This window comes from Rhinoderma darwinii, chromosome 11, assembly GCF_050947455.1.
Source record: "Rhinoderma darwinii isolate aRhiDar2 chromosome 11, aRhiDar2.hap1, whole genome shotgun sequence".
Classification (NCBI taxonomy): Eukaryota; Metazoa; Chordata; class Amphibia; order Anura; family Rhinodermatidae; genus Rhinoderma; species Rhinoderma darwinii.
Window position 1 is genome coordinate 23,137,331 of NC_134697.1, and position 18,049 is coordinate 23,155,379.

At 40.1% G+C, this 18,049-nt stretch overlaps 1 protein-coding gene across 1 annotated transcript in view; it reads left to right on the forward strand.

The window, feature by feature from the left end:
• Positions 1–18,049, forward strand: part of LOC142663883 (methylated-DNA--protein-cysteine methyltransferase-like) — a 113,269-nt gene that overhangs the window by 60,321 nt on the left and 34,899 nt on the right. The window contains exon 3 of the mRNA XM_075842717.1: positions 16,686–16,825. Within this exon, the coding sequence (XP_075698832.1) occupies positions 16,686–16,825 (140 nt within the window). The remainder of the gene's footprint in view (positions 1–16,685; positions 16,826–18,049) is intronic.

Here is an 18,049-nt window from a genome sequence, read left to right on the forward strand (position 1 = left end):
TCCTCCTTTCATTATTACTATGCTGATGGAGCGGAGTGTTGTCACAGTGCCCTTCTGTCAATCGTAATCAGGGCCCGGTGAAGAAAACATCATTGTCGGCAAGAGGAGACATGGTCTCACGTGCACGGAGTTGTGTCATTTTAAATAACCCTTTCCTGTCTTATTATTGTTTTGATACTAGGGTTGTGCCCTGGAGGAGACATACGCTCAAATTAATCTATGTGTTGTTCAAGCCTTTCCCCTTAGCAATAAATACGAAAATGCATTTCGTATTGCAGTATGTCTAAAGTTTACTGAAGTAGTCTTTCTGGAAATTAGAGACGTAAAGGAAAACGTCAGTATTTTGTTTTTCTCTCCATCTGTACACTGTAAAAGCTTTGAGTTCCACTGTAACAGTATGGTTTCCACATTGTAACAGCTTATCATGACACAATGGGGAGGTTTATCAATACACTTACACCGGTTTTCTGGCATAATCATGTGTTCCACTTCCACGTTTTGTGATACAAACAACATTTTTCAATAGCTTTCAAGTCTCATCTGATTTTGTTGAATTTTCGGGCAATTTTTCGGTTTAGAATGGTGGTGGTGAACAAAGCCGGTGGCCACTCAGTAGCTGTTCTGTGTCCCTCAACACAGCACAAATTACACACTGGCAGACCACCTCCAATCAGACATTGATGACATTTCCTTTCAATGTGCCTCAATGTCTCTGGTGAGAAAACCTTTTAAAATATCTTTCTATCTTGCATATATGACTATGGTATACCTGTTGTCTCCCATAGTGTTTAGCATCACTACAGTTCATCCGGGGATTTCCCATAGCGGGTGTGCCACTATATAGCGAAAAAAAACAGTTAACGGGCCGGAGCCCAGAGCCTCTTGATTCCCAGGATCGTTGGGAGACCAGAGGCTGGATCACTACCAATGGATGGTGATGACTTATCCTAGTGACATGCCATAACTTTGAGATGGGAGTAACCCTTTAAAGTGTAACTCCAGACAAAAAAAAAATGTATTCAGTTTTTGCCCAAGATGAAAACGACTCCCATTCCAAAATGAAAAAAAGTATTGCTTATCCGGTTGTCCCTCAAACTGGTGTTTTCTTGGCCTGATTACTCCAGAACATGAGACCCAGCTGGGTTGGGTTTTGCCTGGTCATCCCTATAAATAAAAATAAAAAAGTTTCCTATGCTTAATTTCACAATGACAAGAAGGGGAGTTTTGTTTTTTTATACATATGATAAACCAGTACATGACACGGTTTGCCGATTCTGGAGGTGTCATGATTTGTTCTTCAGGAGGATATCAGGGTAGTAAAGTTTTGAATTCTGGGATGTAACTCCAAATAAGGACAACAAATAATTCTTCATTTTTTCCTGGGGTTACAAACTAACTGAAATTATATTTTTGGACGTGTCGCTATAGAGTTATTTAGTGCACACCATAAACTTAGATGGGATGAAACTGTTGCTGCGCCATCCCATAGACTTTATGGAGGTTTTTTCCTAACCCTCTGACAAATACAATGGATTCAATAGCTGTGATTCATGTGGCTTTTTTTTAAAAGTGTTGGAGTAATTGGTGCTTCATTAGCCGAAATTTCCAACTCTAAAATGAATATTGTAGAGGTCAGTTGGTTTTCATTAGTGAAACCTGTTTTCTTTTTACCTCTTCTTCTTTTTTTCTGTTTGTTTTATAACGTTGGGCTTCCTGAACAGCTGACGAGTGTTTTTCTTCCATCTACTTTTATAGTACTTGGGGTTTTGGGCAGCCGATTTGAATTACGTTATTTTATTTCTACGTTTACAGACCTTTCCGTCTTGTTAATACGGCTGAACTACACATGGCGAGTTTATCATAATTGCTTCTCTCTTCACTGAGACAAAGTATTCATTTCTAAAGGCTAATACTACAATACTTCCTGGCAATAGGAGGTATGGGATTATGTTCCACGGCACGGAGATCTAGACCGAGATTGTCAAAGCATTTATATTCATGAGAGTGAAATCATGTTTTTAGCCTAAGTAGGCTTCCTGATTCCTTAAATAAAAGGATGTTATGTTAACACAAAGCACTTTCTTAGTCTTGAAACTCCACAAAATTCTAAAGGAAAAAAATATATATCCACCCCCCTCCCTTCCTTCTTCATTGTAAGTGAAATATAGTAAAGCAATTGAGTATTCTTGTTATTGGTCAGTTATTACAAGCGTATCCTATTTATCTGCTCCGTATTATGGGATGTCACAACTTTTACAAGTGGCATATGCCATTTTCACAGCTGACTAGGCCCATATGTAGGTCAGTGACCCGTTCAACCTCACTAGTGCTAGAAGGGGCTTTGTATTATTTTAGTCCGTTGTATTACAGGACCCTGTGACTCTGGAGAACGTTATGTTGAATTCCATTTCTTTCAGCGCATAACCTTAGGAAGAAATGCTCAAAGAACATTAAATTTCATACTGGTAATATTAGCCTTTTGTTGAGTATCATGATAGAAAGGGTGTGGATCGTGATGGAAAGGAAAAATAAGTTAACCTAAATGCATTTATATTTACAAAATCCCATTACTAGGTCCAGAGAATACCCTATAAATATATATTAATGAAGTGACTAGTTCTGCGTTAGTGGGGGAACTTGGCTCCAATGAATACTGCCAATGATGTCATATAGCACCATATTTGATGTCACACTGTATATGATCTATATACCTTCTAAAGGTTTTCATTTGTGTAGGTAGCTTTGTCTGGCATGATATCATTGTGAAGTTATCAGTAAGGGTATGTTCACAAAGAGTGTTTTCAGACGTTTTTTGGGGCGTAAACGCCCGTAGAACGGCTGAAAAATCGGAAGCAGAACGCCTCCAAACATCTGCCCGTTGAAATCAATGTGAAAAAACGGCATTCTGTTCCTATGGGCCATTTTTTTACGTGGCCGTTTTGAAAAAGGACACTTCTTGGGATGTTTTTGGAGCTGTTTAGACTCTATTGAAAAGAGCTTAAAAAACGTCTGTAAAAAAACGTGAAAAACGCAGCGAAAATAGCGAGTGGCTTCAAAAAGTCTGAAAATCAGGAGTCGTTTCCCCTTGAAAACAGCTCCGTATTTTCAGACGTTTTTGAGTTTGCGTGTGAACATACCCTTATCATGATAGAAGAATGATCGAGGCACTCACCGGACTGGCAAAACAATTTCTTTATTGGAAAAGATCTCGGTCAGGATGTGGAATTGCCTACGGCCGTTTCACGTGCGTACACGCTTTCTCAAGGCCCTGGCGTCACTTCCTTCACCTGCCTTTTTATTTACAAATCAGTGCAAATTGTTACATAACAAGTGAAAGTTAAAAAAAGACAGGAAAATGCACAGTATACTTTTGTAATTCATGCATCAAGAATATATATTCATCTTAAAATGACAATGCTTTAATATTGAATTTTATTACTTACTTTATCTAAAAACAACAAGGTTCATGTTAAGAATGAGCTAAGGTCGTTCCGCTCATTAAGACCGAGCAGTCCTAGCGCCCCTGTCTGAGAAATTATCTCTGCCTCTTTTTGCAATAGGGATTTGTGTCTGTCTCCTCCTAACACTGATGGCTTAATGTGATTTTCCTTCTTCCCATCCCCTTATCATGATGTCTTGTTATATTTTGGCACTGTCCATTTATAGAACAGCCATAATTTTAAGTTGCTGGGGGGAGCCAATGGGTCCCCGAGTAGGGAGCCTCCATTACTATGCAGCATTTCTACAATACAATTTTCATTTAAGATGTGTTGTGATTGCTACTTACTATATTTCGGTTATTTGGATCATGTTTATTTTACATGATATAGTCTTAAAAAAAAATGGGTCCTCTCCTTTATGTTGCACCTTTATCAGACTTTATGCTCCGTTCACATATGCATGATAATTTAAAAAAAAAATCTTGTTGATAGTAACAAAAAAACAAAAAACAACTGTGCCAGATCAGTCACATTTAGACAACAACGCCGACCATCGGACCCCATTGACTTTATTAAGTTCTGTCATGGTGGTCGTTTTTTCCTAAATTTTTTATGGTATCTGGGATGGTTCCTCAAACATAAGTGTGAACAGAACCTTAGAGGCATAGCTTGAAGCTCCTGGGTTATAAAGTAAAATCCGGAACAGAATCTGAACGATCACCGATAGTGTCCTTATATGGGGCAGACGGACATTTTGGGCCACCTCAGGCTCCAGGGCCTGGGTGCAACTACAACCTCTGAACCCTCTATAGTTATGCTCCTTATCATACCCATTACTAAATTCAGACAGTAAATTGTGTATAGTTTTGCATGTAACATAATATGTATTGGAGTATAAGAGCATGTGCAGACCACGTAGAGAGACTACTAACGTTCCATCAAGTAATGTATGTGTGGTGTGTTCTTGTAGTATCCAATACTTTACAGATTAGTAGAAGACAAATTAGACTTTGGCATTATTGTCTATGGCCTCTCCCCTAAGGGGTAAACAGATGGAGGCTCACAATTACTTTGAAGGATCAAGGTGATTGCAAGGGAACAATGATTAGTATTTACTTGACGGCCTTTTGTATGTGTATGAATGGTCCATACAGAAGTCTATATATAGGACTAACACAATAACCGGTGAGGTGTCCCGTAAAGTAAGAACTGTACAGAATTTCATGGGAAAGTATGTGCATACATATCTCACTAGGCCCTCCAAGACTAATTTTAACTAGAAGATTTAGAGAGCTATTTGGCTGCATCGAACATGTTGCGGGAGGAAGCATGTAAGAGGTGGAAAATTTCTGTCAGGTAATCTGTGGATAAGCCATTTAAGCAATGGTACATCATAATTGCTAAGCGCGCGTTCCTTCTTTTAGTCATTTATTCCCACTACCCAACAGCTATTTTAACCTCTTTGTTACGGAAGGTGTACCTAATGGGCAGAAGTGGGATTATTCTTTTATCTGCACAGCTCAATCAGGAGGAGAGGGGTTTCGTAAACCACTAGAGGTTTGATGAGCAGCCAGCAGAAAAGCCATATTGCTGAGCTAGAGAGATTTTTTTTCATCCTGTGTGAATGCATATATATTTCCTTCTTTTACAGCAGAGCTTTTTTGTTTTCTTGCAAAATAGGAATTGGATTTAAGGGCAATTCCACCCAAAATTGCTCTTCAATCATATATAACGAGTAGCATAGATAGTGTAACGTCTATGGCCGAGGCCCATCGTTCTGACTTACCCCTCGACTGCCGCGGCCATGGACATGTGAGTTCCCTGCAGCATCCTCCCCTGTGAGGCGCCGGCACTCACTTCCTGGTATCGAGACTGTCTCCCGGAGGGTGCGCGCATGGTCTTAATGGGCCAGTACGCGCATAATTGCAGGAATGCTACTGGACTATAAAAAGGGCTCTGCCCTCTTGTTCTTTGCCTGAGCGTTGTTCGTTACCCAAAGTTTGTCTTGCAAATGGTCTCCTAGTGTCTTCCAGTTCCCAAGTGTTCCCTGTTCCTGTATCCTGTTTCCCATGCTATCCTGGTCAAATGCCGTGCTGAGCTGTTGTCGTGTTCTGCTACTCCACACCTGACGTCTATCTGCTGCCTGGTCCCAGCCTAGCCTACCTTGCTACTGTCCGAGTTGCCACAGGTACTCTTTCTGGACTATAGACTCTGTACTATACCTGTTTGGCCAGCTGCCATCCCGCTACGCAGTACGGCCCAGTGGGTCCACGCCCCGCATCGTGACAGATAGGAACAGGTACTACCATAGTGCTTTTTTTATTACTACAACATTGCGTTCCCCATGGTCCCAGAAGTATTGGTTTAAGGGGTTATCCGTTTTTCTAAACCTTTTTACTAATGGCTGTAAAATATATAAATTAACAAAACGAGCAGTGCTCATATATCCTTTCCCCTCGATGAACCAGGGTTGACGCTCCAGCGGCACTCTCAATGATTGTTTATATGCAGGCAGCACGTGACTGCTGAAGCCAATCAGGGGGCTCAGCGGTCTTGTGTTGTATTTCTGGTATGACGCCATCAATACAATTAGTCACCGCTAAGCTCTCTGGTTGGCTGCATCGGTCACATGCTGCCTACATGTAAACCATCACTGAGAGTGCTGCCAGAGCATCAACGCTGGATTGCAAGGGAAAAGGATAGGTTAATTTTTTTTATTCATTTTTTCAGTCATTTGGAAAAAAAAATTGTATCCTGTATAACCCGTTTAATAAGTGACTGACTACCAGTATAGTAGACCATTTTCACCATCAATAGGGGCTGAGTTATTCGTTGACAGAGTTCTTATCTAGCTAGGAACTGTTTGCTTCTGCTAATTGTACCAATATAAATTATGGTCCTGGATCTGGACCCAATGCTAAATCATAAAAATAGTCCTCAGGAATAATGTTTTATGCAATTGATTTATTTTAGTTTCAAATTTGTATAATTTTGAGCAAGGTAGAAAGAACACTGGAATTATTAATAGTAGCTCCACTTTTAAAGATCATTTACATTCTAACCTACATATAATGGAGAGTAATTGAATATATTTGACCATTTTAATATTTAACATTATACATTTTCAAAGTTCAATTGGTTCCCTTTGGCTTTACAGCTGTAAGACCTGTACAGAGCACATACTCCTATAATGCACTGTGGGAGATTATATTGAGCATTGTGCAATAGTCTGATCTAGGAAAATACATATCCCACAATGCACTGTACCATAGCATATTGCAGTATAGCCGCTTCTCTAAGCTGTTTGTCATCACAATTTTCATGGATTGTAAGGGGCAGACAGCAGAAACCCAAATGAATGGGAATTAACAGGAGGACATGAAGAGTGGCTGTAAACTTTATCAAATTTTCTATCCACGCGTGGAGGTCTCAGAGGACTAGATTTTTGTTCCAGTTGTGTGCATGAATTATGACTTTTCCCAAAAATTTTATTTCTGAAAATCTTAGTGTTGGCTGACCATTCGTAACAAAATGTATTTGCCAGCATAAATTTATTCAGACATGTTTGAAACTTGGGAATACTTTACAGAAGGACAATTAAGGAGCTTGCAATAGACATTCATTTTTTGTCGACTTATTGTTGAAAGCTAACATCTATGGAGACAGCCCCACTGTCCTCTGGTGTTTCCTTTTTGGGGAAACAGGGATCAGACAGGTTGGATTTTGAGATGTTTGATCTGCTTCTCGCTATATAAAATCGTGGGAAAAGCTATTGGACAAAGGTTTGTTTAGCCAACAATTATCTTATGTCTAAGGCTAGCTTGAAGGACCTTTTCAAGCACAACTTATACTGTTATGCCTAGTACAGAGCCTGATGGGGTGGTGCATGACACAGGGATTTAGAGACCACTTAAGAGAAAATCCCTGTGTCATGCACTCCTATGACTCCAATGCGTCCTTCTCATGGTTTATCCCAACATAACCAGCTACCATTCCGGTCTGGAATTATAAGAACAGATGTTGCTGGAGCTTGGTTAGCCTCCGAGTTCCATGTAGGGGTTACCATAGGCTTATCACTTCCTTCCCCCCACACAGTCATGAATGGGCAAGGGAAAAAACACCCAGACTAGGATATGTTTCAACTTGGCACTTTACCAAGTTAAGAAAATTATTGTCCTGTATAGGGACCCAATAGGACTCTTAAAAATGTAATTGGAGGCAATTAATTTAAGCTCTCTTCTAATGTTGTCCCTATGCCCTGATTTCTTTCATGTATAAACAGATTTATATGGAAATACACTTTCAAACGAACCTCCAGTGTAACACCTCGTTCACATCTTAGTTGGAGGCTCCGTTTTCTATTGTTTCTGGTAAAACCACGGACACCCCTACGGAACCTATTAAAGTCAATGGGTTGCATCAGTCGCCGGTGGTTTTTGTGGTGCAACGGAGCCGTGCTGGTTTGACGGAGCAGAACAACGGAAAGACCTGACACAGGTGTGAACCCAGCCTGATTTTAAAATTTGACAATACATGAAATATGTATAGTCAACATATCTGGTATCCTGCCACAGTTTGTGCGTTCTGGTCCCCAGTTGGATCGTTGTAAAATGGCAACTACAGTCTCAGACTTTAGTATGCAGAGCGTTCTTGGGAAGTCTAGGACACCCCCCCCCCCTCCACTGCCCTCTAATGGACCAGCAGCGATGACTCAGAGTGCCAATGATTCAGAAGTCATCAGCGCTGGTACATCGGTGGGCAGTGGTTGCCATTTTGCAAAGATGCAAACTAGGGACAAGAACGCACGAAAAGCATCCGGATCATCCATGTGGCGGCAACCAAGCATGTTGACTATTCATTTGCCATGTATAATAATATTTTCAATTTTGACCAGAGGGTCGCTTTAACATTCTGTAATGTTTGTTAAAGGCTATGTACACATTTTGAAAACGTGTTTTTTTGGATATACATATATATACATTCAGTCCCACTGACCTGACCGATTCAGATCTCAGCACAAGATACAGCTGGTCTGTTTACAGGATACAAAGCAGCTGTATCTCAATAAGTAAAAATCATTTTTTTAAAAATGGAATTACAAAGTTGCACCAATCACACTGATACACATTTTTTTTATTATTATTGTTAAAAAAAGGTTTTCAAGAGTGTACATAGCCTTTCTAGGGTTCTTTATATAGCCTAGTCGATGGTTCTGTATCTTTGTCTACAATACTTCAGTCTTTCAATGACACATTGGAGATAGAGAAGACGTGCTAGGACAACTGCTGTCTATCCCCTTAGATCCCCTGTCAGTGTGAAAATAAACATTACCACTTTTAAGGCTAAACTCTCTTTTTATAGAAAGGGTCAAGTAATTGGGAAATCATTCTTTTGACATCAGAAAAGATTGAAGCATTTCCAGAGTAAGGTTGCTGGATAGTTTTCCTTTTGATCAGTAGTCAGTTTCTGTGTCTCTGTTTGCTTACACTACCTGCCAAAAGGAGAGCGCCAGACTTGAATGTCAATTCCTACTGATTCAGCAACATTTGCCAAACTAGCTTCCAGGAACATGGGGCTAGAATCATAACTGTACATTTCCCAGAACCGTGAGACTTCCAAACACATTTGGCTATAAGCAAACATCAGATCTATCAACTGGACATTGACTTACCAGATACAGTTTGTTTGTTTTTTATACCATGTGATCAAGCAAATTGAAAGAGCCATGTGAGCCTGTAATTTAGCTTTTTCTTTCCCTTCATTCATGTTACATAGTTACTTAGGTTTTAAAAAAAAACAAAACACGTCCATCAAGTTCAACCTTTCCCAGATCTATTATACATCATTCATTGTACATTATCATTGTATGATTAGACATCTAACCCTCATTGTATCTGCCATTACTACCTCTTGGGGTAGGGCATTCCATAACTTGACTACTCTAACTGTAAAGAACCCTTTCCTATATTGATGTCAGAAATGTCTTTCCTCCACATGCAGTGAACGTCCCCTGGTCCTTGGTAGAGTCCTTGGAAAGAATAAATCCTATGACAGTACTTTGTATTGACAACACATACGGTATATTTCTATATGTGTGTAAGATCACCTCTAAGGCGTCTTTTATCCAAGCTGTACAAGACTGAGGCTTCAAACCTCTCATTAGAAGAAAGAGCTCCCATCTCATGTAATAATCTTGTTACCTGCCCTTTCACCATCTCCAGCTCTCCTATATCCTTTTTACAATGTGGAGCCCAAAACTGAATTCCATATTCGAGATGCGGCCTTACAAGGGATTTAGAGTGGGGTAATGTTGGAACCATGTTTTTTAATCTCTTATAAACCTTAAAATTTGCTTATATGCTTTTGCGGCTGCTGCTTGACATTGAGTATTGCTACTTAACTTACTTGTAACCAGTATACCAAGGTCCTTCTTTTGTTTTGTTAAACCAATTTTCTTTTATTTAATGTATATTCAGTAATACAATTACTGTGGCTTAAGTGCATTACTTTACATTTATCAACATTAAATTTCACCTGCCACCTTCTATCTAGCTTATCAAGGTCTTACTGTAGTGTTTTACTATCAATCAGAGCTTTAAATATCATATTTTTTTGTGTCATCAGCAAAAACTGACACTTTACTTTCAATCCCATATACAAGGGCATAAATAAAAAGAATTAGGCCTTACACAGAACCTTGTGGTTCCCCACTGCTGACTTTATCCCATTTTGAGCATGTACCATTTATAACAACTCTGTAGCGTAACTACCGCGTAACTACCACTGTAGCAGCCATAGTGGCTGCTACGGGGCCCGCGGCATGAGGGGCCCGGTGGTGCCGCTATGGCTGCTACAGCGGTAGCTACATGCTAGTTATGCCACAGAGTTGTTAGAAATGGTACACGCTCAAAGCGTGTACCATTAGGATGCAGATACTATTGAACACTATGGCAGAGCAGGGAGGTATCTCCCTGCTCTGCCATTTACCAGGCTTCAGACCACGTCACTGGATCACGCCGGCCTATGCAAGGATCCCATCAACATTGAGGATGCTGTGGAGCAGCTCCGTTCATCACAGGAACGGGGCCTAGGTGAGTATATTTATTTTTGTTATATTTGTTTGTGGGGGCGCTATTTACAGAGGGAAGTTGTATGGCACTATCTACAAGCGGGAGGTGGGGGACTATCTACAAGGGGGCTGTATGGCACCGTATTTTTCCATTTTTGTTTACAAGGGGGAGGGGGATCTATCTACAAGGGGGGGCTGTATAGCACAGTCTACAGGGGGGCTGTATGGCACAATCTACAGGGGAGACTGCATGGCACAATCTACAGGGGGGCACTATCTACAAGGGGGGACTGTGTGTGGCACCCTGGGGATGGGGGACCCAGTCAAAAGTTTACTATGGGGCCCGGTCTTTCCTATTTATGCCCTTGTAACAACTGTTTGGTTTCTGTCCCTTAACTAGTTCTATACCCATGTACATCCATTTTCCCCCAATCCCATCTGCTGTTGCTTCAGTAAAAGGCTGCTGCGAGATACAGTATCCCTTAGTTGATTACATTTTGCTTAGCACTTACCATATTGTGGTCACTGTTGCCCGAGTACTCCTGGACCTCCACATCTGATATGGTATCTGGTCTTTTAGACCAGACCAGATCAAGCAGAACATCTCCACTGGTTGGTGCATCATTTACTCACTGGGAGGAATAATTGTCTTCAATTGTGGATAAAAACCTACAGCTTTTAGCACAGCGGCCTCTGTGTCCAAATTAATGTCAGGATAGTTGAGATAAGAACCCCATTATTATTTGCTGCCTCTTCTCAAATAGAGCAGCATTTCATCCTCCGTCTGTTCCGCTATGTTCGGTGGCTTATAACAAACTCCAATTAGCAGTTTACCGTTATTAATCGCTCCATGAATATTTACCCATAAAGACTCCACACTGTCACAGCCTCCCCCAATGTCTTCATTCAGCACTAGTCTTAGGCCCCATGCACACGCACGACCATAATTCACGTGCCCATATTCACGGACCATAATTACGGGCACGGTCGTGTGCAGGGGGTCTTAGGCTGAATTTTACAAACAGACAAACCCCTCCAACTTTATATTTTCTATCCGTTCTAAATATGGTCTAGTCCTCCACATTTGTTACCCAGTCATGGCTCTCATCCGGTCGGGTTTCTATTATGCCCACTACATCATAATCCATGTCGGTCATTAGAATCTCCAATTTATTCATTTTAATTTGCAAGATATTCGCAACATTTTTATTTTTTGTAGGTCCACATTTTTTTATAGTCATCACCCTACTTGGTTTGCTAATCCCTACTTCCACTAAATCCCCATTAACCCTTGCTGTATTCCCCTCCTTATCTACTCTATCTAACCCCATTTGTGTATCACCATACTCCCCCACCCCCCGATCCTAGTTTAAAAGCTCCTCCAGCCATCTAACCATATACACCAGTTTTGATAAGTTAGGTCCCAGTTTTACTCCTTTACGCATTTGGACGTAACCGTACATCCATTTTAGAGGTGGCATCCATCCTGCAAATGGTCTATAGTTCCGTTAATTGGATGGCGCAGGCACAAGAGCTGTGCCTGCGCTATCCACAGCGGGTGCCGGATGTTATAAACAGCCGAGATCCCGATGCATTGGACGAGATTGGAATTACCGTCAAGCCCGGCTATTTAACACCTGAAGTGCCGCAGTCGATAGCAAGGGATGGCTAGCAAAGGGCTCATACGAATGCTACAGGTGTATGCATATGTAGACTGTGCTGAAGATATGTCCTAATAGATTGCCCGTCAGTTTGTTACCCGTACAATAAAGTTATCGCATTATATATATTGCACGTGAACCGTGTAATAAAATACAAATACAACGGCGGAATTGCTTTTTTTTCTATTTTCCCCATAAAATATAATAAAAGTTAATCAATAAATGTTATTTATCCCAAATGGTTCTATTAACAAAAAATGGATCTTGGAATGCAGCGACCTAAAAATAGTTTTTTCATAAAATCGTCTTTTATTGTGCAGACTTTGCATACTTTCTCCCAGGAAGCATTGCTCTAAAGACTCCCCACTAGCTAGATCTAAGCAAGGAAAATCATTACTGTTCTACAAAGACATCTCACATATTCAACCAGAACCTTACTCTTTACTGATGAGGAGCAATAACTGCGAAACAGTGCTGTCTGCAGATGGGTGTCTGTGGTTTGGCTGAGAACGCGAGTCATGTTTCAAAGCTATTTAAAGGGTTGGACATTAACTCACAAGGTAGTCACTTATAGGTGCCATTAGACCCCATTCACACGAGCGTATCAGTGCTTTGCGAGTGGAGTGCGTTATTCACACACTCGCAAAGCACATCTTTTTATTTTTTTATTTTTCAATCAAATTGATGCGCAATCACTTCAGTGGGTGCATAGGTGCGTGAAAAGGCACCAATATAGGACATGCAGTGATATTCATGCAGCGGACTCTCGCTGCGTGAAAACGCACACATGTGTGAACGGCCCCATTGAAATCAGTGTGCTGCACGTGATTTCCATGCGCAGCACACGGACGTTATTCACGCTCGTGGGAATGGGGCCTTAGAGATAGTTTTTGGTAATTATGTTTGCATTACTCAGATTAGAGATTTTCTTTTTTGGAGGGGCAGAACTGGGGAGAGGGAAGGAGCCTTGTCTTAATAAGAAACTGAATACAAGAACAAGGGGGCAGAATATGAAATTAGTTGAGATGGGGGAAGATCAGAAGTTTCAGAATATATTATTTTACTAATGGAGTAGTAGATGCTTGGAACAAACATCCAGCAGATGCAGTTGGAAAACCAACAGTAAGTGAATGTAACCCTTCCGGGGATAATCTTATAGCTATCTAAGATAAAAATAAAGCAGACATAACATAAGGGCAGACTAGATAAAGCACGTGCTCTTGTTCTGATGTCAATCTTCTATGTTTCTATGTACAACGAAGACTCTATTACACCACATTTGTGGTACGACCCGATGTATACACCAAACATATGTCCCCTGGTGAATGCAACTGTATTGCCATATAGTTTCATACGTCATCCATTGTCTCCCATAGAAAAAACAAAAAGTTTAGTTTTGTATACTTTTTTTTTTTTTTTTTGTTGAATCACGCTGTATTGACAAATTAAATAGTTAAAAAGAACCCTATGAACAAACTTGGCGTATACACGATTGGAGATTGTCCCAACATATACGGCGCATAGGCACCACGGCAATTTTATTGCTGTCGAGAACACCAAAATCCTGATGGACTTCATTAAGATCAATAGAGTCCATCAAGATTCGCCTTTATCCGTTGGAAATCTGATCTGGAATAGCTGTTATGGCTCCGTAATGCCATGGTGCCAGTGTGAACAAAGCCTTAGCCATGTTTAATCATACAGGCTTCGACATCAAAACGATATTAACTTTCCATTGTGAGAAGGTTGTGTTGCACCTTTAAGACCCTTGATAATGCCTCATACTTAATGACATCATCAAGACTCCCTGACAAGTATTTGCTCTTTTGCTTTACAGTACGAAAGTTACATTATGCAGGAGCCGCATTTCCGCCAACCCTGTCCGCTTTCAATAATGTTCTCTCCTCGAGCTGCATAGTTTTTAAATCTGTCCTATTGCTATGTAAATTCAGTGACATGGACATTACTTTCTGCTTTCTCTCTAACGCTTCTACTCTTAAATGATGTTTTTGGAACCATTCCCCTGTTTCTTGTAACTGTTACATGCTCCAGTTAAGTTTGCATAGACTTCTCATTTTATTCTTACAGATTTCCCAAAGCCTAATTCCAGCCACCCTGCTGAGTCCGACCTCCCTTTTCAGTCCCCCTGAAAAAAAAAAAAGAATGAAACAAACTTACTAGCCAATTCCTGCCTGCGTTTAATTACCTCCATACACTACTACGAGAGCGCACACCGGCATCTCAGATCTTCAGTGTCTTAATGTTCCACTAATCACTTTACATGAATATTCACTATACACAGACAAGTTTTTATGTGAATCGGCAACGTGCCACCCAAAAATGCAATCTTTTCGAGAAGCTATCACGGTAAACAAACTCATGTTTGCCTAAGGAAAGTCTCCCAGCAATGAACGAGTAACACGGATGCTTCTGCTAATGATCCCAAAGCCATTAATGTGGGTTCTCCAGTTAAATTGATTCATGAATTTTGAAGAGAACATTATCTAATGAATTTTCTTTGAATAGAAAGCAATTAAAAGGACAAATCAGTCTGATTAACCCCACCGTCAACCTACTGCCACAATTGGTGCACGGTTTGAAATTATATCATAGCAAATCTGTTCTAGTTTTTTCCTATCTCTCTGCCCTCTGCTAATCCATGTAAATTAATGAACAAAAAAGTTAATTTCTTTGGTGACCTTCTTTTGGTATCACCTGGATTATGCTTATGTTTAATTTGCTTAATGTTATAATATTAAAGACTAAACATACTTATTTTTTTTTCCACTCTTAAAGTAATTATCATTCCCTTCAGTATCAAATCATTTTTTTAGTCATTTAACCAGCATGAAAAAGTGCTCACGAGCCTTCCGGGCAAACTTAAAGTAACTTTGGTGGAAGCCCAAGAGTTCAATGACATTTTGACTTCAATATAGAAAAATGGTAATGGATGTAATTACTGGGATATAGGGTAAAACCGATGTCCTAGAATAATGGATAGTCCAAGTATATAAGGGGTGTTTTGGACCTTACTACAGGAACCTCTGAAAACTTACAGTAGTGTGAAGATGCAATGTACTGTTCTGTCTCATTCTTGCTGGGCTTACTGGGTACAGTGGAACAAAATTAATTTGGAATCCAGTGGTCCAGAATTTCCAGTAGTCAAGTATCCAACAAAAATTGCCCAATGATAGATTAAGCCCTCGAGCACACAACCATATCAGTTGTACGTGGCCATAATGCAGTACCCATAGACTTCTATGAGGCCATACTGTACCTCCGTATGTATCTGATTTGCTACAGAGTTTTCTCTCAAATTCCATATGCGTCTAACATAAGAAAAAAATCTTGTTCTGCTTTATTGGATGCCGAAATACTAAGGTATTCTCCCGTAGAAGCATTTCTTCTATGGGAGAATAATCTCCGCAATGTGTCGTCATACAGAGGAAACATACAGTGGCACACGGAGGGCATGTGACTCTGTAGTACCTGCTTCATAAAGGTTTAATGCAGATGGCAATGCCCTATGTGTGAGGCTTTAAAAGAAACTGGCCAAAATCTGAATGCCCCAATGTAAAGTACCCTATCACTGACCCATCACTTGTAGTTACCTGTTTCTACTTGCTCTGCTTTCAGAAATTCGCTCAGGAAGCAAGGAATGGAGCGACTGCCACATTACTGCTGCTCAATCTTATTTTTGACACAACTGGTACAATTTTGGAGAGTCTAAAAACGGGCATTTTGAACTAATGTGCATTTAGGTCGGCTTATATTGCCAAGATGTTAAAAAAAAAAAATTAACATATGGATCTAGCATTCTATAAATAACCTCCACTTGTCTCAAACATAAACAGAGTGCATTGAAGGCACAGGACAAGAGCAATAAAGCTTAACTCATAATACTAAACTTTTGTCCATCTTCTTCCAAAAGCTGGCCATACACATAAGATAAAAATGGGCCACACCTCCAGGCAGGATCGGTCGACTATCTGATGTGTATGGGGGACTCTCCACCGAACCCCACAGCAGATGTCGGGGGAAAAAAGTATATCACCGATTGGAATATTCAACATGCCCAATCCTATGTTCTGCTGGAGATATGGAGCAGCCAGAGGTTTCTGACCGCAACTTATTCTCCTTTTTCCATTGAAATAAACATGCAAGCTCGGCCCAGCTTACATGTTTATGGTGGAGTCGCATGAAATAGCTGTCGGCTGAACGAGTAACGGCTATTGCATGTGTATGGCCAAGGTCTGCCCTGCTGTACTCACATTGCATCTCTTATTTATATGGTAGATGCTCGTTTTCATAGTTATTATTAGTATTACTATAATCATTATTGGAAATTTGGTGACATGTTTGCTTGAAAATCTCAAAAACAAAAGACCTTCCCAAAAATATACTTGGCAAGAGCTATTATCGATTAGAAGACAATTGACATGAACGATAAATGTTACATTTAATTCAATAACACCTCTCTGAACAATCTCTATGTTCCCATTTTCTCTTCTCTAGATTCATTCCAGAAAAATGTGCTGTTGACTCTGCTGCAGAATGTGATGATGGGAAAGACGATCACCTACAAAGAACTTGCTGAGCTCAGCGGAAATTCAAAAGCTGCGAGAGCTGTGGGAGGAGCTATGAGAAATAATCCGGTAAGGAAGAAAAACCTATCGGATATGTTCATAACTCTCATTTGGATTTATGATTTCTAAAATTTTATGACGCACACATATGCATTGTAATTAACTTCTATAGCATCTTGTAAATTACTTTGCAATTAGAGAGTATGCCATCTGTTAAATTTAAACCACTTAACATCATCACTTTTATTATAGCTGGGAACTCGTTTCTCTGCGGTATCAACATGCAGCCGGCACTAGTTTGTCTACTTCTATAAACAGTATAATATACTAGTCCATTAATATCCGGCGTAATTCATGGCTAACGTCTTGGTGACATTATCTTATATAAAAGGTGAAAGTCATTTCTTAAAGGACTTGTATGAGATTAGAAAAAAAAAAATGTAGTTCTGAAACAGCGCCACTCTTGTTTGTGGGCTGTATCTGGTATTACAACGCAGCCCCATTCAGGTGAATGCTGCAAAACAGACACAGGTCATGGACAAGAGTCGTATACAACCCATTTGTCATGTTGTAGGTCCAAAGTTAATGAGGACTACTTCTTCATTAGTCTTAACAGAGCAGCTTTAATCAAGTATATACAGTTTACTTGATCAAATCTATATTCTCATACTAAGGGAACAGTATTATAGAAATAATTACAGTATTATATTGTTGCGGTCATGTGATTGCTATAAATACACATATGATATACGTCACGTGATGCACCAGGCGAAGCGTCATAAGACGTGAAACGGCTGTCGTGCCGATGTTTGGAGTTCTGCGTTTTGCTACTGCAGCCCATGTGTTTTTATATGGAAAGAAAATAAAGTAATGAAGAAACACTGAACGGGTGAGGGCCGTGTCTATTTTACTTCTATTGTTGCCATATTGCATGATCTTCCAATGTTCGTGTGTAGGACACTGAGCACCATCGAAAATCGGACAAGTTTTTGTTACCATGTGGATAACACTACAGTTACTTTATTGAGGTTTATGGTGTACGTGCCAAATGAACTCTTCATCTGAATTTATAGAAGTGAACATTGGTGTAGGACAGAGATGTAGCTTAGCTTGTTGGGGCAACATATGATCCATATTTTGAAATTTTCTAGGGTCAGAAAATGCAATCGAAGGAACTGAAAGTCAGGGATGTCGAAGTGTTTGGAGTGGAAGGAGATACCCCCTTGACTACTTGTAATGCTAAATATTCAGTGTTCCTGCAATCCACCACGTGTCTAGTTTAAAGGGGTTATC